Source organism: Polistes dominula, unplaced genomic scaffold (assembly GCF_049000335.1).
Source record: "Polistes dominula isolate Pdom_NZ unplaced genomic scaffold, Pdom_raw_medaka contig_15, whole genome shotgun sequence".
Taxonomy (NCBI): Eukaryota; Metazoa; Arthropoda; class Insecta; order Hymenoptera; family Vespidae; genus Polistes; species Polistes dominula.
The window spans coordinates 1,317,420-1,339,437 of NW_028300915.1; the positions used below are offsets into that span (position 1 = coordinate 1,317,420).

General features: G+C 26.6%; 1 protein-coding gene and 1 long non-coding RNA gene across 2 annotated transcripts; one reads left to right on the forward strand and one right to left on the reverse strand.

The window, feature by feature from the left end:
- The first annotated feature begins 15,151 nt into the window (after positions 1-15,151).
- Positions 15,152-21,958, forward strand: LOC107068244 (uncharacterized). Its single transcript, XM_015324455.2, has 7 exons — positions 15,152-15,788; positions 19,697-19,873; positions 20,147-20,478; positions 20,588-20,734; positions 20,862-21,110; positions 21,208-21,476; positions 21,566-21,958. Exons 1-7 carry the CDS (start codon positions 15,513-15,515, stop codon positions 21,889-21,891), a joined length of 1,776 nt encoding a protein of 591 aa, XP_015179941.2. The 5' UTR covers positions 15,152-15,512; the 3' UTR covers positions 21,892-21,958.
- Positions 21,505-21,893, reverse strand: LOC107068246 (uncharacterized). Its single transcript, XR_001475984.2, has 2 exons — positions 21,753-21,893; positions 21,505-21,628 (listed from the first exon to the last, which is right to left on the reverse strand). It is a non-coding gene; the product is annotated as an uncharacterized LOC107068246 (long non-coding RNA).
- Positions 21,959-22,018: the final 60 nt, after the last annotated feature.

Below are 22,018 nucleotides of genomic sequence, written 5' to 3' on the forward strand. Positions count from 1 at the left end.
TAAGTTTTAACATCGAAACAAAAATTGTTTTCATTTTTACAAATGAAAAATGAAATTACTTTTCAAACAACCAAATACTTCTCTAAATATTGTCTACAAAATTTTTGAAAATAATAAAATAAACATATGATTTATATTATCTAAATTAGTCTTTTACAGATCGTTGTATCGATCAATATCACGAAGGAGTAAAATACAGTGACGAAGGTCAACGAAAAGATTGAAAAGGGCACGCACCTATCTCGTCCCTTTCTTACCCAAGAAAAGGTAAGGGTATCTAACGTTCAATGTTCAATCGGTTCACGCACGTGTTTTACCTAACAAACGGTACTTAACCCTTTCAATATGACGAAAAATCAGTCCGAGTGTCTTCCATTACAAAAATCAGTTCATTTCTCCTCCGAACGATTATTAAATAAAATAACTTTTATGCCTAAAACATTGAAGAACTTTGAGACCCATAAATGTCCCTATAACAGTGCACCTTCATCAACAACAGCGATTTCACAATTGAATTTTCAATTGATTGACACAATTTTTCCGATTGGGACAACATATGTTGTCCCAGCTGATGCGAAAGGGTTAAATATAACTGATACGAAATCAAGATGATTTTTCTGTTATTTTTATTTTTGGTTTTTGGTTTTTGGTTTTTTTTTTTTGAACACTGAATTCGTTTGAATTATAATCAACTTTGTGTTGTATTGTGTTGTGTTGTGTTATGTTTGAAATAAATCAAATTATTATAATTGTTAATGATTTTTGAATTAAATATAACTGATACGAAATAAAGATGATTTTTCTGTTATTTTTATTTTTGGTTTTTGGTTTTTGGTTTTTTTTGAACATTGAATTCGTTTGAATTGTAATCAACTTTGTGTTGTGTTGTATTGTATTGTATTGTGTTGTGTTGTGTTTGAAATAAATCAAATTAATATAATTGTTAATGATTTTTCAATTTGTACGAATAATAATAAACTTTATGTGAGTGTGTGTGTGATTAAGAAATAAAATTATTATAAAAAAAATAAGAAGAGTTAATCAATTAATTAATCATTGGAAATCAATCAATGATTTATAAGTGATAATGATTTTGTTCTAACACACACACACAAAACACAATAACTTTGTTAACAAATTTTTTAATAATTACATTTATTATACTAATCCCTTTACTTTTCAATTTTTTCTTTTTTTATTAAATTAATATTTTATTTAACTTTCAATTATAATTGTGTGTGTGTGTGTGTTTGTGAAAGGCTAAAGAATTAAAAGGAAAATTGCAAAGCCAACATTTAATGATAATCGAATTTTTCATTTAAATTAATATTTAATTAAACAAATATAATATAAAAAAAAAAATGACAGACAAATTAGAGGGATGTGTTTGAATTATTTCTAATTGAAAAAATAAAATAATAAATATAAAATATAAATAAACCAATAGCAAACCCTCTGAACGAATTGAAACACAATACTAAAATGGTCTGATAATAATAATAAAAAAAAAAAGTGTGTTTAATAGATCTACGTAAAATTAACTTTCTTAAAACTGACACATGAGATGACACACATACACATACACATAAACACACAAATTATACACGCACACACATGGGCAGGATAGTAGAACAGTAGTAACAGCAGAAATTCGCACTACGTAAAGTCGATCGAGTGTCCCATAGTGAGTTCATTTTGTAAACGAGAATTTATTGTTAGATACCAACATTGATATTTTGATATTATTTTACATTCTTTCTATCTCTCTCTTTTTATTATTTACTTTATATACATGATATCAATCAAATGTTATACAAAAATTTTAACATAACTCCCCCAAAGTATCAATGTGTTGAACACGATCGATCATTTTAGTCATTCGTAGAAAAGTCAGAGAATAAACATTGTATAATATTTTTTTCACAAAATTCAAAGAAGTATAAAAAGAAACAGGAAGAAGATAGATATAGAATTATATACATTGTAATAATAAATAAATAATATTATTATTTCAAAACGAGACGTGGTACCATGATAGGAACACTTGATCGATCATTCTAGTCATTCGTAGAAAATAAGAGAATAAACTTTGTATAGTTTTGGTTTTTTTTTTTTTTACAAAATTGAAATAAATATAAAAAAAAAGAGAGATAGATATAGGATTATACACATTATAACAATAAATAAATAAATAAAAAATATATTATTATTTCAAAACGAGATGTAGTACCATGATAGGAACACTTGATAGATCATTTGCATTATTTGTCGAAAGTAAATAATAGAATAAACTGTGTATAAATTTTTTTTTACAAAATTCAAATAAATATTTAAAAAAAGAGAGATAAATATATTATAATAATAAATAAAAACAAAATATATTATTATATCAAAACGAGACGTGGTACCATGATAAGAACACTTGATAGATCATTTGCATTATTTGTCGAAAGTAAATAATAGAATACAGTTTGTATAATTTTTTTTTTTACAAAACTCAAATAAATATTTAAAAAAAGAGAGATAAATATATTATAATAATAAGTAAAAAAAAAATATTATTATTTCAAAACGAGACGTGGTAGCATGATAAGAAAACTTCATCGATCATTTTCTAATCATTCGTAAAAAGTAAGAGAATAAACTTTGTATAGTTCTTTTTTTTTTTACAAAATTGAAATAAACATAAAAAAAAAGAGAGATAAATATATTATAATAATAAATAAATAAAAAATATTATTATTATTTCAAAACGAGACGTGGTACTATAATAGGAACACTTGATAGATCATTTGTGTCATTTGTTGAAAGTAAATAATAGAATACACTTTGTATAATTTCTTTTGTTTTTTTAAATAATATTTCAATAAATATAAAAAGAGAGAGATAGATAGATAGATAGATAGATAGATATACAATTAAATACACTATAAAAATAAATAAAAAACAAATCTTATTAGTCCTAAAACAAGACGTCGTACCGTGATAAGAAGATTATTCCTTGGAATCGTTGATAAAAGTGTTGCGAAACGACGAAGCAACCCGTAGGATAAAGATAATAGAAAAAGGAATTAGAAAAAGAAAGGAAAGTTAAAGGGATAAGGAAAGGAAAGGAAAGGAAAGGAAAGGAAAGAAAAGAAAAAAAAATAAGTCAGTGATTTTGATCCTGTTTTGGTTGCTTCTTATCTGGCGTTTGTGTCGTCTAGTTGAAGGGTGGTTCCGTCCATCGCGTTTTCTCTTCTCTCTGGATCTCTATCGTGGTGAGGATCGATCGTTGTCGGGTGCACACGCGCTGACCGGTTGCGGGTACGCGTTCACACGTACACGACTACAACTACGACGACTATGATGACGACGATGACGAACAAGTGTATTAACAAGGAGTTAAGTAGAACTTGATGAGAAATCCAAGAAAAAAAAAAAAATTCAAAAAAAAAAAAAATCCCCCCAAAAAAAAACAGGAAAATTCAAATATAACACACTTATAGTAGTCTTCTTCTTAAATCATCAGTGTCTGTGTGTCTGTGTGTGTGCATCTGTATATGTGTTCACTCAATGATGATACGTCTCTCTTTTATAAATTCCAATTAAGAAAAAATTTTTTTCTTTTTTTTAAAGGTTGAGTAAGGGGTAGTTTCTTTCAACACGATTTGTGGTTGACAAAGGTGAGATATGAACGGGGGGTTGGTTATGGGGGGTAAGAAGATGAAAGAATAAGAAAAGAAGAAAATTGGAGAAAGATAGGACAGAAAGAGAGAGAGAGAGAAAGAGAGAAAGAGAGAGAGAGAGAGAGAGAAATGGGGAACGATATATATTGGGCGTATATATACGTCGCGCGTTTTTTTTTTTTTTTTATTCCCCGTTCGTATTTAAGATCACCTTTCTTATCTCGCGCTTTTCTAAACCCGCGACGACACAACAATAAATAAACGAAGACGACGAGGAACGAGACGACTACAACTTGAGGGAACCCCCAGCCGTTCGGCAGGGTGACCGAGTGGCGACTGAGACTCACCCTCTCTGCTGCCGTTGACTACCCCCTCTAGAATACCCCTACTCTTCCAGTTATCAACCACCACCACCATCCAAGACTACCCCACTACAACCATCGTTACTACCACCATTGCTATCTGTCTCTCTTTTTCTTTTTATACATATATATATATATATATATAGAATATGTTACCTTTATTTGGAACCTTAACTCACAGTTTGACTTCAACCATACTTTCAACCTTAACTCTATAACCAATATATATATATAAAGAATAATTATGATATAGGTTTGGTTATTTGTTTTATTTTTTGGTGGAAGGGTGTTATTACTTTTTATTATTATATAGTAAAATATATATATATATATGTGTGTATAGTTTTAGTATATTACTATATTACTATATTATTAGAATGGAGCTTTGGTTATTTATTTTATTTGTAGATAGAAGAGTATTATTACTTTTTATTGTAATATAATAAAATTTATATATTTAGTATTACTATATATTAGTAATTTTATTATTTTTATAATATATAATAATTTTATTGCTATATTACTATATTAGTAATACTATATTAGTAATACTATTTTAGTAATATTATATTAGTATATTTTATATTATATAGTAGTATAATAATATATATAGTATATTATAGTATTACTAAAATAGTAATTTTATTATTTTTATAATATATAAAAATTTTATTACACTATATTACTATATTAGTAATATTATATTAATATATTTTAAATTATATAGTAGTATATATAGTATATTATAATATTACTAAAATAGTAATTTAATTATTTTTATAATATATAATAATTTTATTGCTATACTACTGTATTAGTAATACTATATTAGTAATACTATATAATATACCATAAATATACTAATATATAATATATAGTATTACTAATATAATATTACTAAAAATGAGTAATTTTATTATTTTTATAATATATAATAATTGTATTACTATATTACTATAATAGTATAATACAATATTAGTAATACTATATTAATAATACTATATTAGTAATGCTATAATATACCATAAATATACTAATACATAATATATAGTATTACTAAGTTAGTAATTTTATTATTTTTATAATATATAATAATTTTGTTACTACATTACTATATTAGTAATACTATAATATACCATAAATACACACACACACTAATATATAATATATAGTATTATTAATAAAATAATTACTCGTGTAATATTAGTACCTATTAATAGCATAGTATTAATATATTGCTTATTGGTTACTATTTGTTATTGATGATGTTACTGTTGCTACCATTACTACTGTTGCTGGTACTACCCCTATCATTGGTCTACCCTATATAATACTTCATTTCTAAAGTATACTAACCAATAGGCAAACTATCCAAGTGGATTAACGTAAACCACCCAACGAAGTAAATTGATTAGACAAAGAGGAATACATCGATTGAACGAATAATACTGAGATGGATCAAAATTGAGTAAAAAAAAAAAAATAAAATAAAATAAAAAAAGATAAATTGAAAAAAGGGAAATAGATAGGGGGTGATAGTGATAGTGATGGTGGTGGTGGTGGTGGTGTTTTAAGGGTTTTTCAAACTCGTCCCCGATATCTTATTCCGAGGGATTCTGGAACGACGCAGGACCGCTTTACTGCGGTAAGTCGGATGTCCTGGATCCTGAATCGCGTTGGGGTTCTTCTCTCTACGCGTATCGTAGGATACGTTAGTTCCAACGCGATGAGAAAAGAGAGGGAAAAAGAGAAAGAGAGTGAGAGAGAGAAAGAGAAAGAGAAAGAAAGAGAGAGAGAGAGAGAGAAAGAGAGAAAGAGAGAGAGAGGGATGGTCGATCGAAGGCGTCGAAGGGAGGGCGCCACCTCGCCAACTAGTATCAACCCCATTCCTCCTACCCCTACCTCTTACTATTCCCTTTACGCCCCCTCTTTACCCTTTTCTCTCTCTCTCTCTCTCTCTCTCTCTCTATTGCTATCTTACTTGGCTCCTGCGAGTCGTTGCTTTGCTTACTTATCAAAAGAACTTCTATTAAAAGGGATTAATCGAGAGTAACTAGAAAAAAATTTATATTTATATATATATATATATATATATATATATATATATATATATATATATATTTGCAATTACTATTTATAAAATTAATTTATAAACATATATAGGAATACTTTTTAATATATTTAATATATAAAGTTATATATTTGCAATTACTACATATATAAAATTAATTTGTATATATATATTAAAATATATTAATATATTTATTTAATTGATAATTTGTTATATTTATAATTTATTTATTTAATTTATAATTCTTTTTTATGTTTTATAATTTATAATTTTTTGTATTTATAATTTATATATATATATTAATTAATTAAATAAAATATATATTTCAAATAATTATCAATAATAAATAAATTCAAATTAATATAATATTTTTATCATTTACGAAAATTTAATTTTTCAAAATTTATTCATTATTATTTTGCTTACCACGTGACTAGATTCTTTCAATTCAATTTTAAGAATTCTTACATATGTGTTTGATAGAAAACATTAAAAGATTAATAATACTTCGTTAAATCGAAAAAATATAATCGCTTGAATTATTACAAACAAAAAAAAAAAAAAAAGAAAAGAATAAAAAAACTCAATAAATTACAATTTGTAATTGTAAAATATGTTGCATAAAAAAAAGAGAGAAAAAAAAAAGAAAAAAAAAAGAAACGTCAGCAACAGCTGATGACGTTCGTTCTTGATCATAACCGCTTACTACTATTACATTATTACTTCTATACTACTACTACTACTACATATTATTATTATTATTATTATTATTATTATTATTATTATTATTATTATTATTATTATTATTATTATTATTGTTGTTATTATTATTACTAGAGCAGAGAAATAGCATCTCTTGGCATACTGCGTGCTTCGTAGATCATCGTGTCAATCCCTGAAGGTCGACACACACCACACACCACATCACACACACACACACACACACACACACACACACACACACATAAGGGATAGATTGTTACAGAGATGATATGAGAACATTTTCTCGATTAATACGATAAAGGATGAAGATAAGAGGTGAACGGAAGTCTATAAATAATTCAAGAGAATACCTTTCTCACACATGCACACATACACATATATACAAACACAGATACCTGTACATACTCTTTTTGTTTCTTATTATCTATCTGTCTGGACCAATAAAAAAAAAATACTTACTGTTCTATCTTCAGATAAACCAATTGTAAAATTGTAATCAAATTCAACGATTCTATCATCCAGAAAATATGATAAAAAAAAAAAAAAAAAGTTTGTCAATGCAAATCAAATGCATAAACGTTGAATCAAAGTACCATTTGTATGCATGTATATAACCAAAGTAGGTATATATATATATATATGTGTGTGTGAGTGTGTAGGTTACGTTCTGTTTGGACTTTGAAAACTTCTACATTTAAATGGACAGTCGAGATATACTACGATTTGCACAGAACTCTATGACTGCTAAGTGTCTCTCTTTCCTCTCTCTCTCTCTCTCTCTCTCTCTCTCTCTCTCTCTCTCTCACTCACTCACTCTCACATTCTCTCTCACACATTATCTCACTCACTCACTCTCTTGGAAAATAAGAGACAGAGATAGATAGACACTTATTTGAAATGGAGATGGGGCATTTACGTTGCTGTCCGTTTACAACGCGATATCACGCGTATTTCTAACACTCAAACACACATACATACATACACACATACAGACATTCATAGACATATATACATGTATATACATCTATATATTTTGATATATATATATATACATATATATGTATATATTAAATGTATCTGTATCTATAGGGGTAACACGTAGAAACAGACACACACACACACAATTTGTATATATATATATATATATATATATATATATATATATTATATGTTATATATGTATAGACTAAAGTATTAACTAGGTATACCTGCAATTTGCAAGTTCTACCTTATTCGACACGGTCACGGGCGAAGCCCCTGGAAAGCAGGAAATCCTGCAATTAGGTATAACGGACAATATCCGGATTTTTCAATATCCGGCCATCCTAACGCCACCACTACACAACCACCACCACCACCACCACCACCACCACCATCATCATCATCATCACAACCATCACCACCACTATTTGCCATCTACCACCTCTTAACATTTAACTATCCTCTGTGAAAATACTTTACTATAATGTATTTAAATTGACAAAGATGTGTATAATACGTTTTTATCATATTATACTTTTTTTTTTTTTTACGTGTCTAATATTATTTTATAGAATTTTATTGATTACATAAATATTTATAATAATAATAATAATAATATATATTTATAATAATAATAATTATAATAATAATAAATACCAATATTGCACATACATTTGTAATTTAATTTAATATTATTTTATATTTATTATTTAGTATTATATATATATTATTATTATTATTATTATTATTATTATTATTATTATTATTATTATTATTATTATTATTATTTATATAAAATATAATATTTTATTTAATATTATATTTATTATTTTATAATATTTTATATTTATTATTTAATATATTTGTTTTAAGTTGCATTAGTATTTTTGAAAACCTATTTACTAATACTACTTTTTATTATGATAATAATAATAATAATAATAATAATAATAATAATAATAATAATAATAATAATAATAATAATTTAAAGAAAGTACAAGTGTATTGTAAAAATAATTAATAATAGTAACACTAGTGAAGTATTTGAAAAATGTTGGTAACACGTTTAATAGAAGTTAAAAAAAAAGAAAACAGGGGGTTAAATACAAAATCTTGGTGGAAAAGGAGAAATTGGAAAGGGAGGGGGAAAGAGGAAAGGGTTGAAAATCAACGGGTATAAATGATAAATGTAACGTCAAGGTGTTTTTCCAATTTCTCCAATCGCGTATCGTAAAGTTAAAGAATTCGAAAAGGTTTTATTCCTAACCCTCCCCTAACCACCCCTGGGCCATTCCATTTGGCTTTTGGCCAATCGAATACGCGCGTTACAAATCTAGAGTGAAGCAACTTACTGAAAATCGCACGTAATTAATTCTTATATTTTGAAAATAGAAAACTATTCTCGAGTTTTCTAGAGTAGGAAAACCTTTAGTCATGATGTTTGGGTATTATTTTATTATTTTTACTGAATTCAACCCCCTTTTTCGCAATGAATCAGGTCAATGAGTCATTTTCTTGTCTATCTTTCATGTTAAATCAAACATAAGAACAAAAACATGAACAAGAATGTTGGTAGGAATAAACAAACACATATAAATGTGCCCATAATTATAAAAATGATCTAACCTAATTTTAATCCTTAAAGTGTTATAGCCACCGTGCGTGATTGCAGCGCCATAGTAGCGCCATGATATCTATGGAACTAAAAGACGCTGCTGCTGCTGCTGCTGAGGTTTTTAATATCTAAACGTATAGGGTTTTGCGATAACAATTAATTTTTGTTATTAAAAACATTTTGTTTTGTTGCATGTCAAACCACGTGACAATAAAATTTCAATCTTGTGCAATTGTGATGCAAAAATTATCGCTAAAATGTAAGTATAATTAATAATTTAAAAACATTATGAAGAAAACTGTAGCATTTACTGTAGTAAATAAAAAATTAAATTATAGCCAAAGTAGATCAAACTTTAAATAATATTTGCAAGTAGTTAAAGTACGATGTGACATTGTTATAAAAAAAAAAATAAATATATATGTAGGAGAGTTTGAAGTGTCGCAGATGTAGACGAAAATCTAATATTCAGTTCGTTTCTTGAGATTTTATTTTCTAAAAAGGAAAACTCTATTATACATTTTTTTTTTAGAAAAATATCATAAAATTCATTGTCACGCGTATGTTTTGTAAACACGAAAATAAAAAACACCGTGTTTTATTGCCAAAGTTATCCACTGCGTGCGCTAGTGTACATTTCGGCTTCCCCTACCATGACTTCGCACCTATGCCTATAGACGCATATATGCGTTTGATAAAAATTATCAGAATAGATCTATCGACGCATATACGTGTTCGTTAATATTAATGTAGAATAAAAGTATTATTTTATTTTAATTATTCTAATTGTAATAACAATTAATATTTACATATTATTTTGTCTACAATAAATGTGCATTTAAAAAGAAAAAGAAAAAAAAAGAAGAATGAGGGTAATTTAAATACATTGTGTTTCAAAACAAGAAAAAGAAACAATTTAAAATGAAGGTGACTTAGATATATTTAAAAAAAAAAAAAATATAAAAAAATTGATCTAAAAAGTGAACAAAATATTTTTATCATCGTAGGAGCAAGAAAAAGAAAAAAAAAAGAAAAAAAAAAGAAACCATTTGACATAAGTTTAAAACAATTAAGATATATTTGAGATACTAACACGTTAGATAACTGGCCTTGTATTATAATATACTATATAATTACACTATATACTATTTAAAGATACACTTATGTGTAGTTCTATTTGACAATGATGATAAAAAAAAATTTAAAAAAAAAAAAAAATTTAAAAATTATTTGTAACAAAAAGTTATTTCAAGAGAAGATAAAACATATGATTATCCGTTATACGATTAAGTAATTTCTTCTTATGTTAGTACTCATCGGGCTATGACCTTTAAGCTTCCTGACACGTTAGTTATTTCGTATGCCATTAATTAATTCGCAGCCCGAGCAGCCAGGGACCCGTCTTGCAATTAGTTTACCAGAATCAACGTGACTCAACCTACGTATGTATAAATATATAGATACATACACACATATAATCCACTTCTAACACACTACATATAATTTCACAACAATATATATATATATATATATATATATATATATATATATATATATAGAAATATAATCTATAATGTGGAACAAAAAAAGTAGACAAAGTTGTTCAAAATAATCCATGTTCACATTGTATGCAAAATAAACTAATCATAAATAGTTATTACATCCCTGTATAATTAATATAGAAATTCTTTTTGTTTGTTTGATGTGTAACATTTATTTCAAAGTTTAGAACAATTATTCAAAGTTGTTCATTTTAATCAAAATTTAAATAACTCGTATGATTCGATAATAAACAACTATGGAATGATATTAAGAAAAAAAAATTAAATACATCAAGTAATAATAAAAGTAAATTAATTAATAAATAAATATATATTATATATATATAATATATTAGAAAAGAGAGAGAGAGAGAGAGAGTATAATATATATATATTAATATAATTATAGTATTATAATATAATAATAGTCTTATAATATATATAAATTACGTGTCACGCTGTTTGTCCGCAATGGACTCCTAAACTATTGAACCGATTTTAATCAAATTTTGCACACTGTATGCAGTTTTATCCAACTTGAAAGATAAGATAGTATATATCTCAATTTATAATCGCAATAAGGCGATATAAAGTAATTCGTTGACTTAAAGACGTGTGTATCGGACTGATTGTGAGCCACAGCAACGCGTGGCAAGCCACCCCTATAATATTATATAAATATTAGTATAATATATATATTTCTATATATATATTTGTAAATTTAGATATACAGAGTATAGGAGTACGTATGAAACTCTTAGGTTATATTAATAGCTACATTGACGAGAGTTGAGACATTTTAATTACTCTCGGTAATTACCGAATGCGCACAAGAGAACCTTTCTACTACCCTAAATAACGATTATATCACATCGAGTTCACTCGGAGTTGAGCATAGATTTTATCCTTTTGGCATTCTCCTGCCCTCCTTCTTCTATACTCCATTTTATCTTGATTTATATCTATCCTTTAAAACGATACTATTTTTTTTCTTTTTTTTCTTTTCATTTTACATGATGTAAACGTATTAACACTTTGTGTATTACATAAGACGGTATATTGCAATGCATTCTATTGAGTCACCGTAGAGAAGTTTAATTTTGTATTTTATTTTTCTGACATATTTTATCTTATTTAGTAATTAATATGAATTATTTGACAATTAATTTGACTATCTTAAATTATTTTTGTTGATTATATGTAATTTTTGTTTAAATTTGTCATAGTTTGTTTCACTTTTAGCCTAAACTACACCTCTTCCAATTTTAAAGATAATTAACCTAAGTATATTTTATAGATTGATCGGTATTTGTTAATAATGCTTGTGTAAGCATTTTTAAATTTAATTGAAATAGCTTTGGATCATTTACTAACACCTACCAACTACGACTACCTTTTCTAAATAATAGCAATTAAAGTATATTTTGTAAATTAATCGAACTACTCTCACAGTACATACTATAAATTTGTAAAAGATTTTTTAATTATACATATTGTTCGTTTAACACGTTGTAAACATTACTCATAGTTAAATAATTCTATCAGTTAACCTTTGAACCTTATCAATTTATAATCGAGTCATATTCATTCGACACTTAACAATTTATTCAATTCTCATTTGTTACTTTTTCAATCTGATTGCATTAAATAATGAAATTAAATCATTTTTATCCTTCAAAAAATATATTTTCTTCTAATTTTTTTGTTCTTTTTTGTTTTTTTTTTGTTTTTGTTTAAATGACAAATATGTAACGTATTGAAATTTATCTTAATTAAGTATGGTTTTACTTTTTAAGGATAATAGAGAAAATTGATAAATCGCGTGCATTATGAGTAAATAGTAGTAGTAGTAGTAGAAGTAGTAGTAGTAGTAGTAGTAGGTTTATAAGGTAGGATTTATATATTTCTCATACTTTCTCAGTCACCTTAACACAGTTATGGGTGTAACACACAACGGAGGTTTTCCCTTTCCCTTCTTTTGTCCTCGTTAAATGTACCCTCGACCTTCGCATAACGACTTAACGTGGCTTCCTTTAGACTATATAGGCTCTTTTGCATACAACGAAAACAAATCGGTATTTATATATAGATCATATGCACATATATCTCCTTCTTTAACCTTTTTCATATATATTTACATAACTTTTATTTTTTTTCTATACTATTTTTTTTATCTATTTTTATTTTCTAGAGAAAACAAGCCTACTCAAAAAAAAAATCATTTCATTATTTTTATTATCTTACCTAATTTCTCTCAGATTTTTTTCTCATACTTTGTCAGACTATTTAAAAAATATTATAATAATCATTTCATGTATATATATATTTTGCAAATTTTACGTATTCCCATTTCTAATTTGTCGTATTATCAATTACATCAATTAACCTTGCTAAATGTGGTGCGTAATAACTGATAAGCTCAATTTTTATTAATTTTGACTAACATTAGACCACTTTCAAAAATAGGAAATTAAAAAGGAATTTAAAAAGTCTGACGCAACCCTGACGTAACCTTAAGGCAGCCCTGAAAGAACCTGTCACAACCTAAAGCAGCCCATGACGAAACCTGTCAAAACTAAAAGACGCCCATGACGAAACCTGACAAAACCTAAAGCAGCACCTGACAAAGCCTGTCACAATCTACAGCAACACCTGACAAAGTCTGTCAAAAACTATAGCAGCACATGACAAAACCTGACACAACCTAAGGCAGCCCGTGACAAAGCCTGTCATAACCTACAGCAGCCCACTACAAAACCTGACAAAACCTAAAGCAGCTCCTGACAAAGCCTGTCACAATCTACAGCAACCCCTGACAAAGTCTGTCAAAAACTAAAGCAGCACATGACAAAACCTGACACAACCTAAGGCAGCCCCTGAAAAAGCCTGTCATAACCTACAGCAGCCCCTGACGAGACCTGACACAATCTACAGCAGCACATAACGAAACCTGTCACAACCTAAGGCAGCCACTAACAAAACCTGTCACAACCAAAAGCAGCCCATTAAGAAACCTGTCAAAACCTAAAGCAGCTTCTGACGAAGCCAGTCACAATCTACAGCAACCCCTGACAAAGTCTGTCACAAACTAAAGCAGCACATGACAAAACCTGACACAACCTAAAGCAGCCAATGACGAAACCTGTCACAACCTAAGGCAGCCCCTAACGAAATCTGACACAAACTATAGCAGGCCATGACGAAACCTGAAACAACCTAAGACAGCCCATGACAAAATCTGACACAACCTAAGGCAGCCCATGACGAAATCTGTCACAACCTAAACCAGCCCTGACAAAACCTGACAAAACCTGATGCAGCTTTTTGATGCAACCTTAACACAACTTTTTTCTTTTGAATTTTTTTCTTTCTTTTTTTTTTTTTTTTTTAAATACAATTGCAAACAATATAATTACTTTATTTATTTCGTATAACATTAGTGCATAGTGTGTTGTATATTTGAATGTATATTTGTCGCTGTATAAAAATTAGCATTTCAACGATTATACTTTAAAAAAAAAAAAAAAAAAAAAAAAGAAAGAAAGCATTTACGCAAGCAGTATGAAGACACTGGATATAATTCTTAATTTATTTTAATGAACTCAAATCTCATTTGAAAAATACATACAAATTCATGCGAATTAACACACACAACTCTTCGAAGTTTTTTTGTTTTTTTTTTTGTGTATGTTTTTCAAATGTTTCATTCTTATTACGCATAAAAAACGGAATAATTTTTGTCGTGTTATTTATTTTGTTACTGAAACTTTTTCAAAAAAAAAAAAAAAAAAAACAATAAACAAATTCTCTAAAATTAATCATTATTTTTGTATAATATATACAGGATGTTCATAGATTAGTTCATAGATTAGTTCATAGTCAGCGTTTATCTCGTAAATGATAGATATTTGAAACAAAATAAAATGAGAGAAATTGATAGTGTTTTGTTTTTTTTCTAAGCTATATATAATGACATATTTATCCAAGTAATATTTACAACAACAAAAAATGTGAAAAGAAAAGTAAAAAAAAACAAACAAATATCTTATCTTAATAGTTCCAAATTCTTGTGAATCGTATAATGATGAACACAACGCATTCATTTATTATTATCACTGTCGTCACTGCCATAAGCGCCATCTCTTAGTTCAAATTAGATGTAACCTGTCGCTCAAGTCGCACACTACGCTTCGAACGTAAGTCAGATGAATTGTCATTTGTTGTTCATAAGTCAGTTGAAGTAGTATAACGTGTATAGTAATGACGTAGTAGTTTTTCTCGTGAGTGTTAATAATAATAATAATAATAATAATTTCAACGAATTCAATCAAATAAAATTTGAAACAAAAAAAAAAAAAGAAAAAAAAGAAAAAAAATTAATTAACAAATTAAACATATATTTCAAAGAAAATAAATAGAAATTTAAAAAAAAAAAAAAACTATTTTAATAATATAAAAACAAAAACAAATCGTTACGTTAAATTTTGTGCTGTTGTGTGCTTTTATTATTATTTTATTATAAAATAAATTTAAAAAAAAAACATACAAATCATGTCGATGTATCGTTCGTTATTTTCAAGACGAATAATAGGCGCTAATTTATTTCGATCTATTGATAAATTATATCATTACTATTATGATAAAACACATTTAACAAGATTACTTTCTTATTATCGTTCATCGAATGAACAAAGACAATTGAAAACAAATAATACACGTGATAATATTTTAAATAGTCCGTTCATGAATATACATGGATACGAAAATGCACTGTTGCACGAAACTATTTTCCAAGATGTAAACAAATGGCCGAACAATATTGCAATAGTGAGTATTTATCATTTCATTTTTCTTTTTTTTTTTTTTTAATATCAATTACATTTTCTTCCATCATCAACTACCTCACCTCACCTCACCACACCTCACCTTACTGAGTTTAAATTTCATTCATGACGTTTGTCTTCTCAGAATTGTATGCGTTTGCATTTATATATATATATATATATATATACACGAAAAATGATGCAATTGAATTTATACACAGTGTGCAATAAAACTAACTTGCAATTTCTATATAATACGTGAATTTAAAAATAATTCAAGGTAAACAATAATTTATATATATATATATATATATATATATATATATATATATATGTGTGTTAAAGTTAAATATATATTTTAACACACACACGTAGGTGTTTTGTATAAAAACAAAAGTAACTGAATTTTCATTTTAAAATGTAATAATATATGCATTGACATTTTGTTTGTATTAAAAATTGTGTAAAACATTAATTTATTATAATTGTACGCATTCATAACAAATGTTTCGTGTGTACTGATACTTCACATGATATTATTTATTAATTAAAAAGTATTTTTCAAGTTGTTACGTTAAAATGTTAATTTTAAATCTATTCCCGATGTAATAATACTTAATGCATTATTTTTTTTGTTTTTTTTACTATCATCAAATCTCAATTTATTATTGACATTTGTATTATCTCCAACATGTCTCAAGTCACAGATAAGATATTATCTTCTATTTATTCATTTTAAAACGGAAATGTATTTTTATCTATTTACAAATTTGAATAGATAAAAATATATACATATATTAATGAATTTTATTATTTATATTTTGATAGTTTATTTTTCTTGCATATTATTTATTTTATATTATTTTTATTGGAAATATTTTTATATTGTTAATACAAATGAAATGAAATGAATGAATATACATTTGTATAAATATATTTTCATTATAAAGTAATTTAACTGAAACATTTAACAACAACATGGTAACATAATCATTGTTAAATACATCACATGATTTATTCTGTATATATATATATATATATATATATATGTATATATTGAGATAACTCGTACTCTTCTGTATTTACCTATTTTTTTTTTTTTCTTTTCTTCCATCTACGATTTTCTGTCGTACAATTATAATTATCGTCGAAGTAATAATAATCTGTCTTTTCTAAACCACGTTCTGTATAATTACGAGAGACATATAAAAAAAAAAATCATTTCTCATATCAATGTCCTTTAATTAAAAAAAAAAAATGATTAAGTGGGATGCAATTTTAGTTTTGTTGTTGTTGTTGTTGTTGTTGTTGTTGTTAATCTCTATGTATTTTATTATTATAAACACGATAGAACAAGCCGCAATATAATATTACAAGTATCAAATAAAACAACTGTTGTGTATCAAAATTTAGAAAATGATTATTAATTAATTAATTAAATATAAAAAAAAAAAAAAGTAAAACTTGTTGAAAAGTATTCGACAAATGTTAATAATATAATAACAAAATATTAAAAAAATAATAATATTAATTAAATAATGTAATAATAAAATAAAATTGAAAAAAAATATAAAATAAATGTTATAGTTAATAATTAAATATTAATTAAATAATATTGCGATTATTTAAAGACACAATTGTCGTCAGAAAAAAAAAAAAAGAAAAAAACACATAGAATATGACATTAAACGTTATCGAAATTACAAATTTTGATGATTGAGGAAAAAAAATGAAATACCTTGATAAGCAAACAAATAAATTATGAACACATCGAAATAAAATTATAATACGATAAAAATACAATTTGAAGGTTTTTAAAATGTTGTTAAAAAAAAAAACATTATTAAACGATACTACCAAATGATTCATAACTATTACATGTCGTAAACAAAAATCTCATAAAACACTAATACGAAAAAAATAAAATTATAAATATATAAAATATGTAAATTTTATCTATCTAAAAATATAAAAGATTTTGATTCGAAGGTACTACAGTCGACAAAATATTTATGAAATAATTCAAACTATTTTCTACATTTTTACTGTGACGAAAGAACCACTTTCATCATACCTTATTTCTCCATATTTTGTATTCAAGTAAAAATAGAAAAACCATGAGAAACACTTTCTCGTTGGAAAAAGAAAAAAAATATATAAATTCGTTACGAGACATTTTTTATTTCTATTTTATAATTATTATATATTTATTTATATATTTAGATATAAATTTCTATTTAACACGTTGACGCCGGCGCCGGCGCCGATTTTCAGTGTCTGCGCTGTGTGGGACGGCACTCGAATCTAAGATGCGCTTCATCTGGCGGCGCGTGATTTTTGCTTGTTCAAACTTGGACCAACGGTGGACCACCGGTGGTACGCGCCGCCCGATGGTGCAGTTTAGTGCGGGCCACCGGTGGTACAAGCCGCCTGATGAGACAGTCTAGTGCGGGCCACCGGTGGTACAAGCCGTCCGATGAGACAGTCTAGTGCGGGCCACCGGTGGTACGCGCTGACGTGAACGTGTTAATCTATATTACATATCTAATTTACGATATGATTTTGTTTTTCCTTATGCAAATAAAGACGTATGTTTGTCATTGAAATTTTATTCAAATACGTACTATGAATCATTGAATGTGACAACTGGTTAAAAGTGTACTACTAAAGTATAATGCAACTAACAATAAGATCACCTAAATGCCATCGGTGATAACTTATGCCACTTTCTAATTTAACATAGTTGGCTGTTGTTTAGCAACAAGAATTACATAACACGATACAAGATTTAATTAAAAAAATGAAGAAAATGTAAATATTTATTTAAATCGACAATTTTAATTAATATAAATAATAAAAAATACAAGGAAATATATATATATATATATATATGTTCCTAACTATTAAAAAAAAATATATATATACTATAACAATTTATTTGTAAATGCAAATATGAAGTTACACTTTTGTTTCCTTTATCTATTTGAAACTTTGGACTCAAGATTAAATTTTGATGAATGATTCAAATAATGTCGGAATAATTTTCCTCATTCTTTTAGAATTATTAAACATTGTACAAAAGTTCAAGATTACGTTGAAAATACATTTTGCGTGATTATAAAATCACAATGCGAATTTTGTATTCTGATTTTTTTATGCATTAGCAATGATTTATGTCATCAATTCTTCAAACGGTCAAACTCTCTCTCTCTCTCTCTATCGGATATCTTTTTTTATGATTGTTCATTAATTCGAAAGATCCACGATATATTTTTATATCAAATTTATTATTTTATCAATTTATATTTACTTATAATAAAAAAAGAAATATGATCTCACGATTAATTGAGAAGATACATTTAATTCAATACAAGTTGATACTCGTTTGAATTCGTTTGAATTCGTTTGAACTGTGGTAATTAGTTAGAACGTTACGAGTAAAGATATATATGAAATTATTTTTTAACTTGATAATATTTATCACTTATCACCGTACTTCAACGCAAATGGTGAACAATTTAAATTCTACAAAGAAAATATATATAACACTTTCATATTATTCATAATATTTTCATACTGTCCCAAAATTAGAATTGCAACAACAACAAAAAAAAAGACTAGAAATGAAGTAGTTTCAGAGATTACAAAAAATAAAAAAGATTATACCTATCTATTATTATATTAATTAATTCTATTATGTATGTAATTAAAAAATTACAAAATTAAAAGTAAATTATTTAATCGAATTTACAACAACAACAACAACAACAACAAATTATTTATAAATCTTTGATTATCACGAATATAAATATCTCGAAATTGGATTTACAATTTAATGATAAAATTTCAAGACTTGTATTAAATGACACGATTATATTTGATAAAATTACTAATAATTAATGAATTATCTAGGAATGTGCAATCACTGGCAGATCGTATACTTATCAACAATTGAGAAAACATGTTGGTCGATTGGCAATGTCATTACGTAAAGCAAAACTTTTACAGCATGATACAATAGCTATTATTTTACCTAATATTCCTGAATATGCTATCATTTTATTCGCTGCGGTTGAAGCTGGCCTTCGTGTAAGTAAATTTTATCATTTTTATACTCTTTTTTGTTTTTTTGTTTTATACTACTTTTCTTCATAATTGTTAACACACATATCACATATCATAAATCAAGTTTAGAAATATATTCAAATAATTCATTAATTGTTTAATTATGAAACTAATTCTATTACATACTATTAATGATTTAAATATATTCAAACTTTTCCAATGATAATATTCACATTATTTTCACATCTACATTAATGTTATATTATTTTGTTTACAATTCTTTGGAATTATTTTTAGATAACATCGTTAAATCCTACATGGAACAGCTTGGAAATAATGAAACAAATTGAAAATTCCGAAACTAAGGCTATTTTTACCAATCCTTTAATATATCCTACTGTAAAAAAAAGTATAGAAAATAATTCGCAAATCAAATTACCAATAATAATAGTTAACGATGGAAGTGGATCAATACCATCTGGTACGATCAATTTCAATGATTTCATAAAAGAAGATATCGAAGAATTTGCCAAAAATCATAAGACTGGTGTTAATCCTGAGGATGATGTTTTTTTATTATATTCTAGTGGTACCACTGGATTACCTAAAGGTGTTCAATTATCTCATAGGTAATTGTAGTAATTATTTTACATTTTATAATAAACATTTATCTACTATTTCATTTATTGTCTTATTATTTATATATATATATATATATATATATCATAATTTTTTTAGGAACATTGTTGCAAATATACTTCAAATAAGTTGTCCAGAAATTGCATTATTAACACCTGCTACCGAAACGATGCACGATGTTGTACCAATGGTACTACCCTTTTTTCATATATATGCTTTAGTACCACTTATGAGTTCTTATTTACGGTAAATGTATTTTTTTAAATATTCAAAACATAAATTAGATATCTACTAGGTATACACCATATAAATATATACATATATATATATTTGTTTATTAACTAAACATAATAGACTAATTCAATATTTACAGAGCAGGAGCCAGATTGGTGTGTCTACCACAATTTTCAGTAGAAAATTATATGAAACTTCTTGAAAATTATAAACCAACATTATTATACTTGGTACCACCGATCATACAAATGATGGTTAATAATGAAAATGTTACATCGAAGCATGTACAAAATGTAAGGGCTGTTGTGTCAGGAGCTGCACCAATAGGTACAGATACTATTAATAAATTTCATGAACGTATCAGCAACAAGGTCACATTTTTGCAAGGGTAAATATATATATATATATATCAATGTGATAACGATTCAAAAAAAAATAAAAAAAGATCATAAATCAAAGTTTTGTCTGTTTTTCTATATTTAAAGGTACGGTATGACTGAAACTGGTCCAGTAATATCATTAAGTAAGAATGGTCCTAGCAATTCGGTGGGTTATCCTGTTCCTAACACACAAGTACGTATTGTCCAATACAAAGATGATCAAAGTATTAACGTTGGACCAAATGAAACTGGAGAAATCTATGTTAGAGGACCTCAAGTAATGAAAGGTTATTATAAAAATCGTCAAGCAACTGAAGAGATTATGGATGGTGATTGGATTAAAACTGGTGATGTAGGAAAATATGATGAATCAGGTATTAATGATATTACAAATTATAATCATTATAATCTTATATCTCTTATATATTAATTATTATATGAATCAATTTGAAATTTTACCTAGGATATTTATACATCGAGGGACGCACCAAAGAATTGATCAAAGTAAAAGGTTTTCAAGTAGCACCTGCAGAATTGGAAGATATTATTAGAGGTTTAGATGTTATTGATGACGTTGCTGTAATCGGCGTTCCTCATGACAAATATGGCGAAATTCCAAAAGCTTTTATAGTAACGAAAAAAGGAGTTACCGTTAATTCGGATGACGTTAAAAATTTCGTTGCCAAACAGGTCTCCAGTTATAAACAAATAGGACACGTACAGTTCATCGACAAAATTCCTAAAAGTGCGGCTGGCAAAATTTTAAGAAAAGAACTACACAATATGTGATTTTTACGTATCTACGCAGAAGTATACATAGGGTTTTTTTTTTTTTCTTTTTTTTTATATACAAAAATTCAAATTCACATCCTGTTTTTTTTCCATCCTTTTTTCGCACAACAACTATAACTGACGC